General features: G+C 34.8%; 1 protein-coding gene across 1 annotated transcript in view; it reads left to right on the forward strand.

The window, feature by feature from the left end:
• The window catches only part of LOC125648179 (adenylate cyclase type 2-like), an 85,084-nt gene that overhangs the window by 41,058 nt on the left and 30,895 nt on the right, over window positions 1-13,131 (forward strand). The window contains 3 exon segments of the mRNA XM_056155996.1: window positions 895-1,053; window positions 8,370-8,508; window positions 11,189-11,338. Of these exon segments, the coding sequence (XP_056011971.1) occupies window positions 895-1,053; window positions 8,370-8,508; window positions 11,189-11,338 (448 nt within the window).

Consider the following 13,131-nt stretch of genomic DNA (forward strand, 5'->3'; position numbering starts at 1 on the left):
AAAGATTGCTTATGAACGGATCTGAGCATGTTAACTTCACCCATATAATGGCAATGAATTGTCTACTTCTACATGAATTCTTCTTCCTGACTAAGTGGTAAAGCTTTTTAAATCTATTTTGGAACATCAGGACTTCAGGACTGCACGCATGCAGTTAATGGATTTTGAGTAAATATATTGAGAATAGACAGGACAGTGGCATAAAAATATTATTTGTCAATAAATTTTCTTCATACTCAGTAAAATTGTAGTATAGGGGACCCTCAATACATATATGTCTAAACCATGTGAGGGTTCTTGTCATTGGGGGGAGCTATGGGCATATAAGAGATATCTTCCCTGAAAACCAGCAAAAACTGATTTACAGTACCTTGAGAAACTTTTTCTGAAATTAATGTTGCAATTGGTCTGAAATTCACATGTAGTATATTAGGTAATGGATACCTTCTTCAATAATAATAATTCAGTATCTTTTCAGATTTTGCGGTTTAGTAAAAAAAAATGTAATTAATAATATTACCATCTGTATTGCTTTAAAAAATACATATATTGAGGATTTTGAAAGCATTGGCTTATATGGAAACATTCTAATGGGTTCCTCTCCTTATTGGTTTTCATTGCTTTCTATTTTTCACCAAACAAAAGCAAATGATCTGCTATTGTTTCTGCAAGAGCGATGACAAATTGCCTTTGAATTTTTTATCAAACTGAAAAAATGTAAAGAAATTTGGTGAGTTTTTTGATGACTGTTTTATAGAGAAGTGTTGGAGGCAACTGGTGTAGATATGGATATGAGACTTTTAGTAAATGATGACGTATACTGTTTTGTAGAGAAGTGACCGGTGTAGACGTGAATATGAGGATTTTTTGTAATGACTACGTACTGTTTTGTAGAGAAGTTCGGGAAGCGACTGGTGTAGACGTGGATATGAGGATTGGAGTCCACAGCGGAATGGTCCTTAGTGGTGTTCTTGGGTTGTGTAAGTGGCAGTATGATGTCTGGTCTGATGATGTCACTATTGCCAACCATTTAGAATCTGGAGGAGTGCCTGGGTATGTATAATAGTGATTTGTAAATGAAATATAACAGCAAAATTCCTTATCCATGCAATACAGAGGTAAAGCAGTTTGCTTGTCCAGTGTCTTTATATGCAGCTGCTTAGACATACAGGTATGGACTAGTCATTCTAAATTATTCCATGGATTCTTCCCAATATACGGCTTGAAATGCCAGTCTATGACTGTATATAGAAAACGTAGTGTTAGCCATATCTTCTTATTCATATTCCATGAGTGCACTCTGTTGCCTTTAGTACTAAATTAGGTCCATTATATCACCATTGATTAGATGCTGATGGACTTAATATCGTAGAATTAGAACTGACACAATGAAAGTTGGTGACTTAAAAAAATTCATAAGTAAATATAAAAAAGATGAAGATAACGAACAATGATCAATTTCATAAATCCTATAAAGAATACAAATTTGAGAACAGAGCAAACATGGGTCCCTGGACACACCAGAGTTGGGTTGCTTAAGAGGAATAAGCATCCCCTGCTGACCTATCAAACCTTCTGTGAGCCTGCTATCTTGATCAGGTAAATGGAGTAATCTGCAATCAAAATTGGATTGTACAGAATGGCCTAACAATTGGTAGAAATGCATTAGACAGTATTTGACCCAATGACAGATTGTATTTGCAAATAAGATTATTATAGCGACTATAGAATTTGTGAAATGCTGATATCAAATTAGGCTGCTTAAACCCCTGTAACATCAACTTATTGTCAGTAGCCTGCCTCGATTTAAATTGATCATATGCAGAGTATGCTCACACATATCAAATTAGTTGGGAGACATAAACACATATGTAGGTGATAATGAAATATTGCTACATAAAGTTGAGTTGTTAGTTTGCTGTTAATTTTTGTCAGTAAAATATCCAAATATGAAACAGATGTGGAAGACTGTGGTGTCTTTTATATTGAATTCATTAAAATAAATCAAATTGACTATAAACGAAAGTGAATATTATTAATAGATTGAACATCCTCAATATATCTAAATCTTCAGTTGAAGGCCAAAGCAAGAGGTTTCTTCTTCTAATGTACAAGTCTTTAAATAAATTCTGCTTCATAAGAATACAGACCATATATATCGGAGCACAATTTGTGCACATAGAGATTCCAACAAACTGTTGAAAGACCTGATCTCCAAAGACTTCATGCATTTCAATTTCACTCAGCTGAATGTGCATGTGACAATTGAAAATGGTTTGGGATTTAACAAGCTGAAACAGTTGAATTTGATCTCTTTCCTAACTGAAATTTATGGCTTTTCTCTAAATATATGCTTAGCTAAGCTATACTAGTAGCATAACTTTGATTTCCAACAGAGCTACATCACACAAAGGTCTAAAATAAACAGCACAAAGCAATATGCATGCAGCTTTAAAGACAAGTTCTGAGGATTCACAATTCCAATATATTAACTAACCAACCTTAACAAGAGCTCAGAAAAAAAGTAATGTGGCCTTAATGGCTTTTGTTTAAGAACTGTGTTAGCTGTTAAGAAGCCTCAGATGATTTTCAACAGGATGTGCCTTAAATACGTAACAGAGAGTAGGACTGATTCACAGTTATGGGCACAAATCTGACTTCAGGCTTTGTTTTCGCTAAAACACAGGGTTTTAGCCCGCCTGCACTCATACCGGAAAACAACTATACACTGTACTTGTAGTATTTTAACAACTTCATTTTTTAGAGACACTGTAATACCTGATGTTAATCTATACGGTAATTGATCAAATACATTGGTAGTAAATACCATTAATGTTGTATTCACCCTAAATTGTTTTGTCATAGTTGTAATTTTACTTGTCGAGTACAAACAAAAATAATAACATTTTACAGTGTCTGCAATAACACTACGAAATAAGTATTGCGTCAATGTCTTTCATGGATCATATACCTTTAACTCATGGGAAAATGAGTGTAATAAAAGATAAACAGTCAGGCACTTGGTTAAACAGCCTAGTATATTTGTACAGATTTGTTTTTGTTTCATTGCACAAATATGTTTTCATGAATTTATAATTTGCTAAGGTGATAGATTTGCCAATTTAAAAACTAAATACTCAGTCACAAATGTAAATATAAGAAATATGATAAATTAATGGTATTATTTAAACATCTATACAAAGGCTTTATGGAATTTAGTCTTATGATGGACTGAATCTTCAACATATTGATATTTATAATTTTTAAAATGAATTTTAGGTTTTTTTTTTTTTTTTTTTTATAAACTCAAGTGTGTAAACTCAGGTGACCTAGCTATTGCAATTGGTCAGAGTCCATCATCGTCTGTCGTGCGTTAACAATTGAACATTTTTAATTTCTTGATCATTACCATTCTAATTCTTTTCAAATTTAGTATGAAGCTTCTTTGGGACAAGAGCAATCTGATTAAAATAAGATCTTTGATCCACATTGTGTAGCGACATAACAATAACGGAGCGGATCAAAGATCTTATTTTAATCAGATTGGGACAAGAGTGACATAAATTGTAAATTTGTTTTAGGACTCCTGCACCCCTGGGGCTTTAGGATTGGGACAAAAACTGCCAAAAATTGACCAAATTTCAAAATCTTTTCTACAACAGCACATCTGTCAAAGAAAAATTACATGCATAGTGATGTAGAGCAGGAAGGCCTCTATTAAAATTGTTTTTATGATACCCGGGGTAGAGATTCTGACTCCATGGTGTGGCCAAACTTGGTATATATAGTGTTTATGTGTAAAACATTTAGAAAACATCTTCTTTAATGCTACTGATAGTAAATTGAAACTAAATGGATATAGATCTATAGAAAGAGCAGGTAGTCCTTTACCAAAATTGGAAGTTTCATGATCCCAAGGGTAGGGGTTTTGGTATCAGGGTGGGGGCAAAATGGCCAGTGGTTAAATGTGTTAACAATTTTGAATATTTTTAGCTCACCTGAGCTGAAAGCTCAAGTGAGCTTTTCTGATCACCCGTATTCCGGCGTCCGTCCGTCCGTCTGTCCGTCCGTCTGTCCGTCTGTAAACTTTTCACATTTTAAACTTCTTCTCAACAACCACTGGGCCAATTTCAACCAAAGTTGGCACAAAACATCCTTAGGTAAAGGGAATTCTAAATTGTCAAAATAAAGGGCCAGGCCACCTTCCAAGGGGAGATAATCAAGAAAAGGTAAAAATAGGGTAGGGTCATTAAAAAATCTTCTTCTCAAGAACCACTGGGCCAGAAAAGATGAAATTTATATGAAAGCTTCTTTATATAATGCAGATTCTAAATTGTTAAAATCATGGCCCCCGGGGGTCAGATGGGGCCGCAATAGGGGATTAAAGTTTTACATACAAATATATAGGAAAAATCTTGAAAACTCTTCTTCTCAAGAACCACTGAGCCAGAAAAGCTGAGATTTATATGAAAGCTTCCTTATATAATGCAGATTCTAAATTGTTAAAATCATGGCCCCCGGGGGTCGGATGGGGCCACAATAGGGGATCAAAGTTTTACATACAAATATATAGGGAAAATCTTCTTCCCAAGAACCACTGAGCCAGAAAAGCTGAAATTTATATGAAAGCTTCCTGATATAGTACAGATTCTAAATTGTTAAAATCATGGCCCCCGGGGGTCGGATGGGGCCACAATAGGGGGTCAAAGTTTTACATACAAATATATAGGAAAAATCTTCAAAAATCTTCTTCCTGAGAACCACTGAGCCAGAAAAGCTGAGATTTATATGAAAGCTTCCTAATATAGTACAGATTCTAAATTGTTAAAATCATGGCCCCCGGGGATCGGATGGGGCCACAATAGGGGGTCAAAGTTTTTTTTTTGTTTTTTTTTGTTTTTTTGTTTTTTTTGTTGATATAGTGCAGATTCAAGTTTGTTAAAATCATGGACCCTGGGGATTGGATGGGGCCTCAAGGGGGACATCAAAGTTTTACATACAAATTTATAGGAAAAATCTTTTAAAATCTTCTTCTCAAGAACCACTGAGCCAGAAAAGCTGAGGTTTATATGAAAGCTTCCTGATATAGTGCAGATTCTAAATTGTTAAAATCATGGCCCCCGGGGGTCGGATGGGGCCACAATAGGGGATCAAAGTTTTACATACAAATATATAGGAAATTTTTTTAAAAATCTTCCCAGAACCACTAAACCAGAAAAGCTGAGATTTATATGAAAGCTTTCTGATATAGTGCAGATTCAGGTTTGTTAAAATCATGCCCCCCCCCCCCCCCCCCTTTGGGGTAGGATGGGGCCACAATAGGGGATCAAAGTTTTACATAAAAATATATAGGGAAAATCTTTAAAAATCTTCTTCTCAAGAACCATTGGGCGAAAGAAATTCACATTTACATGAAAGCTTTCTGACATAGTGTAGATTCAAGTTTGCAAAAACCATGGCCTCCAGGGGAAGGTTTGGGACCATAATAGGGACTATGGTTTTACATGCAAATAGATATGGAAAATCTTCTGATATGGACCAAGGTGACTCAGGTGAGCGATGTGGCCCATGGGCCTCTTGTTAATTTCTTGATAACTACCATTCCAATTTTTTTTTCAAATGTGGTATGAAGCATCTTTGGGACAAAGATGACAAATTGTAAATTTCAAGACTGTTGTACCCCAAGGCCTTAGGAGTGGGGCAAAAACTGCCAGAAATTGACCAATTTTAAAAAATTATGTAAATTTAAGAGGATCATACAAGACACACACTGCAAATTTTGTTGGAACTTTAAGAAACAAAAATTCACACAAAGAGTCTCTGTAACAGAAGGTCTTATTGAAGTCAAAAGACCAAAAGCCAAAGGTCACCAGGTTATTATAAAAAAACAGTTTCCTGATGGTATTGTAAAATCAATTTATATGGGGAATTGAGGCCTAAATTTTTGTGGTTTGAGAAAAATAAGCATATTCGTTTGGACTTTATTTCAATATTAAAGAGTTCTCATTCTTCACTGTAGTTGAGTTTCTCTAGTATAGGACTTGATTTAGTGGGTATGTGTCCATCATGTGAAAGTTACTGGTTTTACAGTATCTTATTAAAGACTGTTTTAGAACTTGCAAAGAAACTTCAATTGAACAGTGTCTATATGAATGACACTTATTGTAGTTTAAAGGTTAAGGTCACCAAATGTAGGGGGGGGGGGAAATCCCAGCTATGAAACATGCACAAATAGTCTCTGTGGCTATTTTATAGGCCCAAAGGTCAAGGTCACCAACTCCTTAAGTTGAAAAGGTTTCTGGATGATTATTCATTAAAAAAATACACTGGTGTGAAACATTGCTGTTCATACCTTCATGTATTTTCCAAAATGGATGAAATTCAATCTTTTATTAGCTCTTCTGAGCCGAAGGCTCAAAGAGCTAATCATATGGCCATATATGTCTGGTGTGCGGTGTGTGTCAACTTTTTGGAAAAAGGGCTATATCTCAAGAACCCCTTGGCCAATTTTTGTCAAATTTGTCACAGGGTATCCTTGGCCCAAGGGCTTTCATTTGTACTAAAACTAGGGTTGTGACCCTTTAAAAAGGGGAGATAATTAGGAAAATGCAAATAAAAGTAGTGGTTGCTAAAAAATCTTATTCTCAAGAACCACTGGGCAAATTATCACCAAACTTATGCATAAGGATGAGGATAGATTGTAGATAAAAAATTGTTCAAGGCATCATCCTGGGGCAAAGGGTGTGGTCTCAAGGTCACTTCAAAGTTGACCTTAAATTTTGTTTTGTTAAAACTTTAATATTTTGCTTAGTATAAGGACTAGGATCATCAAATTTTGTCAGTTGATGCATCTTAGGACCTAATATCATGTTGTTTCAAAAGTAGGTCATAGTGACCTACTTTTTGAATTTCGCAGGTAATTATTATTAAATGGATTTTGATGCATATCTTGAACACTTTCAAGCCTATGATCATCAAAAGTTGTCAGTTGATGGATCATGGGACTTTGAACTGCGTCATGTGAAAAGTATGTCACCATGACCTACTTTCTGAATTTTATGGCTAATCATTTATAAATACATTTTAGGTTGTTATTTCAAATACAGAGAGGTTTAGAATCATCAAACCTTGTAAGTTGATGTGTCTAGAGGCCTCAAAACATATTTATAAAAAAAAGTAGGTCACAGTGACCTACTTTTTGAGTTTTTGCAGACATTCAGATTTCACATTTTCAATTTTAGATGCATATTTTGGACACTATGAAAGCTAGGATCATCAAACTTTGTCAGTTGATGCATCTTGAGTCTTCATAGTTTGTTGGCCAAAAAGTAGGTCACCGTGAGCTACTTTTGGAATTTGATGGCTATATTTTAATATTTCAGATACTATTTGACTTGCAATTATCAAACTTTGTCAGTTGATGCATATTGAGTCTTCAGAGTGTGTTGACTAAAAAGTAGGTCACCGTGACCTATTTTTGGATTTTGACGGCTATATTTGAATATTTCAGATACTATTTGACTTACAATCATCAAACTTTGTCAGTTGATGGGTCTTGAATCTCTTGAGTCTTCAGTGTGTCGACCAAAAGTAGGTCACCATGACCTACTTTTGGACAGTTACATTTAAATTTTCAGGTACTATTGGACTTAACATCATCAAACTGTTAATTGATGAATCTTGGTTAGTGAGAATTTTTGCCTGTTCTACAATGTATCAGAAGAGCGATTCTAGGCCCATGGGCCTCTTGTATTTTATTTACTTTCTACTTTCATTTCTTTTGGGATTCTGAGCAGTTAAAGTATATTCATAAAAATTCCCACACACATTTTTCAATTCATGAGGAAATGACTGTCATTACAGTTGCTAGAGATATTCAAGACAAAAACATTGGAATTGTAAATATATTGAGAAATGTCACCAGTTATAGGTGAAAATGATCAATTACAGGATAATGATGGGATTTTTATACCCTATGATAGGCAAAATATGGGGAAAAAAATAGAAAGAGATAGTGAAACAAATTATGTTTATTGCAAAACACTGTCCCTTCACTAACATATCATCCTCTCAAGTCAAGGTGTTGTGATTACGTAGTCCCTCCACACAAACAATTTGTGTGGAGGGTACATAATCACAAAACCTTGACTTGTGAGGATGCTAACATATATATATGGTGTTTGAAATGAACCACTCACAAAATGAAGAGAGCGACGCTATGTGTATTGCAGATTGCTGTTTATTTACCTGGGTGATGAACATTGGTAAACTGTAAACTAAAAGAGAAATTTTAATTCACAGCTATCTGAACAAGGTATGAATATTCTGAGGTACTTGTATTGTCTATATAAATAACTTTCATGTTTCAGTAAGGTCCACATCACCAAGAGAACCCTGGAGTATCTGTCCAATCAGTTTGAGGTCGAGCCAGGCGCGGGTCACATGAGGGATGTTTACCTAGCGCACCACAACATTGAAACTTTTTTGATTAAACCGAAAGTCAGAAAGGTAGTTCTGTTGTCATGTACCCAGATTTTAGATGTCAATCGCAAAAGCTGAAATATCAATCTAGGTCTGTCTGTCTATCTGTTAGTCAGTCTTTACATAAAAAAGTCTCTATGACTCTAGGATTACCCCTTTTTATTTTTGAGGTCGAAAGGTCAAGGTCATCAGGACACTTATGATCAGAAATTGTTTCTGATTATCTGAAATGCTATATGAGCTTTAGCTAGGAAACTTCTTATGTTAAAGGGTCTCTATTACCAAAGGATGGTCTCTATTATTTCTATATCAAAATGTCAAGTCCACAACCTCACATAAGATATACGTATATAATATTTGGATGTGGTTTAGCAGAGAAACTTGGCAAGAAGAGTCTTTGTGAAATGTTTTACTTTTTTAAAATGGCAGATCTGATCAATATGGTGATTTAAAGTAGGAGATATAATTTAATTCACTGAATGTCCTTGTTCCATATACAGTTCACTCTGAATGAATTGAAATCCAGGGGACCTGAGCTGATTATTTTCAATATATTCAAAGTTCAAAATAAGCAAAGTTGATCTTTTTAATATCTATTTTGGAAAAATAATTGGTTTTTTTTTAATTTCAACCCCAATCTCATGAACCATGCAAACCTGAACCAAATTTGTCACAGATTTGTTATTTTTTTTAACATATTGAACATAAAATGAAATGAAAATGAAGTTCAATTTACATGTTCTGCCTAATCACTGACCATGATGATAAAAGATGAGGAATATTAAAACAATAAATTGCTTTCTTTGTTGTTTTATTGGGTGATGAAGGTAGCATTAATTTAGCATCACAGAAAAGTTCATAATCTGTGTTAGGGGGTTATACAAATGTTTTCTGCAATGCTTGCTACCTTCATCACCCAATAAAACAACAAAGAAAGACATTCTATTGTTTAAATTGACATTTTCATGCATCTTTGAAAAAATATAAACTAGACTTAAGTCCCAAAATATCATATAGTTGACCCATTCATTACTTTAAACAGACAACCTATACAGCCTTTGACCTTGATGGTGCTCCATATTTGGTAAGACGGTGGTATCAAACTAGTTTGCAACAAACATGTATTCATTGTCAAGGATGAAAACAATTTCAAATGAAATATTAGAAGAGAAAAGATTCAGGGAATGTAAGTATCCCTGTATAATTGTTATAAACATGCCTCATCATTGGCTCAGCAGACTTGAATTTTCTTCATATTAAGATCGATATTTCAGTACAAGTTATTTCAAATCAACCAACATTTTATAATGCAGAGAAAAGGAGAAAATGTTGTTGGGGAGTTCTTTTTATTTCAAATGAAGGGATATTTGAAATAACTGATTTCAATGTTTACAAAGGAAATAAGTGATACACTTTTGAGAAGTGTATTGCATGTATAGTATTAAGGGCTATATGGATGGTGGATATCGGCGTGGGTAGCTCAGTGGTTAGAGCACCCGACTAGTAATGCAGGGGTGCCAGGTTGGATTCCCAGTCCAGCCATAGATTTTCTCTCTTCATTCTACAGTTGATGCCATTGACCATCCCTGTACTGTAGGTTGTCCTGCCAGGGAAAAGAACCTGGGTTGTGTGTGTGTCTTCAAGGGCAAAGACAAATTAAGGAGGGAGGAATGTAGTAGTTGGGGCTATATGGACCATGGATATCGGCCGGGGTAGCTCACGCCAGGTTAGAGCACCTGACTAGTAATACAGGGGTCCCAGGTTCTATTCCCGGTCCAGCCACAGATTTTCTCCTCTCTCCTATATCTATACTACACATGACTATGCAGAACTTGGGGATTGTCTTGTGCTGTTTGTGTGATATATCTAGGTCCCAAATTAGGACATGTAAGTCCTCTTTACTGGTAATGAGAACCTGAAATTCTTTTGAAGGTGAACACTTTCTGTCTTCTTCTTAGAGTTTTCTTCAGTGTATTTAGTTTAGAGTTTTCTTCAGTGTATTTAGTTTAGAGTTTTCTTCAGTGTATTTAGAGTGTTAGGAAGCACTGAGAAGTAGAAAGTCAAAACAAAAATATTTGCACCTGTTTGCTGATATTTTAAGATGATTGTCTTTTAATCTTGACCCATGAATCATAATTCTGTATCATCACTAAGCCAGCACACTAAAAGTACACCATCAGACTTGAAGATTATTATTTATTCATATACAGTAAGTGGGGTGATTGTTCTCAGACGAGGGAACATTCACTCGAAAGTTTGACACCTTCCATGTTTTTTTGAGTGGAAACTTGTATATCATGTATAATTTATGTTTGGTTTCTCTTAAATTATTGCATTGTCTAGATTGTAGTATCAAAAATTTATTGTTCAATGTTAAAAATGTTTTATCATGTGAGGGAGGTTATAAATCAAAAAGGAGTACAGTATTAGGTATACTTGTATTTAAACACAGGTAATTTTCTTTAGCTCAGAAATAGACTTTATCAAAAACATCAGTGAAAATGATTATATTGAAAAAGTCTTACGTTCTCTAACATTTGAATTATTAGCATAGATATCTTAAGACTCCTAAACACAAACAGAAAAGTCCTGAATTAATTTGCTTCAGTGTCACTGTTTCCTATTCATGTTAATGTGATATCTTTGCTCAAGAGATATACCCTGAATATTATGGTATGATTGATCATCAGAATGAATGATTTTTCAGTTTGATGAGAGTCGGACAATCCGTTCCCGCTATGAGAGCAGTCTGAGAGCATCGCTCCGAGTCACAAAATACCTGGAAAACTGGAATGTAGACAAACCATTCGCTAGTCTCCACGTTAGCCCTATGGCAACCAAGTTACTGAGTGTCACTGTAAGTATCTAAAGTCAAACTACTCCACAATGTCAGCTGTTGTCATGTTCGCTTCATAGTGATTTACATAATTTTACTATTATATAATACTGTTGAGTAGACCAAATGAATATGCTGTTCTTTTCAGCATGTGAGAAATCTTGATAAATTTATTGGTGAGATTTGAGACTGTATTGTCAAAGAAATTCAAATTTGACAGTTTCATACATGCCATTGGATAATCAAAGTGACTCGGTCTTTTAATGATCAGAATTTGCTGTGATCTGTGAGTCTTGATGGTGTAATATTGTCAGCTGGCATAAACTTCACATATATGAAGTGGAACTTAGGTACCTAAGTCACCAAACATTGTGCAAATCCTGCTGCAGATGTCCTCTCAGAATGCCACCTTGAATATATTGATTGACAGATCTATTTTGACTTCCTGTTCATTTGCCAACATGTCAAGTCACTTTTGGCATACAAAAATTATAACTGGTCTCTCCTAGAGGCATTGTTGGTTTGGATTCTGAGTAAGGACTGATGATCATAGAGACCTGCTGTAAGCATCTTGTACTGAGAAAAAAGGAAGCACGAGATGGCAGAGTTTCCTTTGTTGCATGAACATAGCATAGTTAAGACTGAAGTTTAACAGCTCTTTCATTTATGAATTGAAATAAAATCAATATAATGTGTATAAGTTTAAATGTTCTTGACGAATATTTGAAAAAACATTCAAAACAGCACTTTATCAAGATTTCTTCAGATATCAGATTGTACCAGCTAGAGCTAGCGCTAGTACAATGAAATAGTTCCATGGTATGCACTTTTAATAAATATTAGTAAAGTCCAGGCCCAGGACATAGAATATCACATAAAACATCAAAGGAGTCTCTCAAATGCCAACTGCAGTGTTCTAGTGTATTATGTAATAGCGGCATGTCTGGCAACACAAAGAGGATGGAATTATTTGACTGTAACACTGCAACAAACAAAGATTAATGTATTTACTAAGTCATTACAGCACATTCAAGTTGCTTAATGATAATTCAATACTGTACAAGGCTGTGGCAGAATAACAGATTATCATGAAGACTCATCGATGTTGATATGATAACTAATTAAGAATGGATATTGTCATGAAATTCATTAACAAGGAAAATCAAGGGTCAGTCTGTTCATTTGGGTAGAGCTTTTTGTCTAAATTTTTTTTATCACGATCTGCCTTATAATTAGCAAAAAGTGCAGTGACCTTGAGTCAGAGTCCTGGAGTGATTTGTATGAACTGTGATGTTTTACACCAACATACTTCATTAAGTGCACTAGCTATATATTGTTTTAAAGTTAAAATGTATTTTGTGCAAAAATCCCACTACAACTCCATTGTTATTCTGAATTTGATGAAAAGGATGTAAGACCAGAATTATGATGTCATGTACATGATGTTTTGGTGCCATTTGTTGTATTTTGGCTAATTTTAGCTCACCCTGAGCTGAAAGCTTAAATGAGCTTTTCCGATTACATTTTGTCTAAAGTGTCTAGCTGTCTGTCTGTCTGTCTGTAAACTTTTAATATTTCAACTTCTTCTCATGGAGTTAGAACTACATGGACAATTTCAATCAAATTTACCATAAAGCAGCCTTGGATAATGGGATTCAAAATTGTTCAGATGAAGGGTCAAACCCATTTCAAAGGTGAGTTAATTCAGAAATAGTGAAAATATGGTGACATCTTAAAAGAATTTTCTCAAGACCCACTGGACCAGTAAAGACAAAACTTATGTGAAAGCTTCCTTATTGAGTGGAGATTCAAAA

The sequence above is a fragment of the Ostrea edulis genome, chromosome 1, assembly GCF_947568905.1.
Source record: "Ostrea edulis chromosome 1, xbOstEdul1.1, whole genome shotgun sequence".
Lineage (NCBI taxonomy): Eukaryota > Metazoa > Mollusca > Bivalvia > Ostreida > Ostreidae > Ostrea > Ostrea edulis.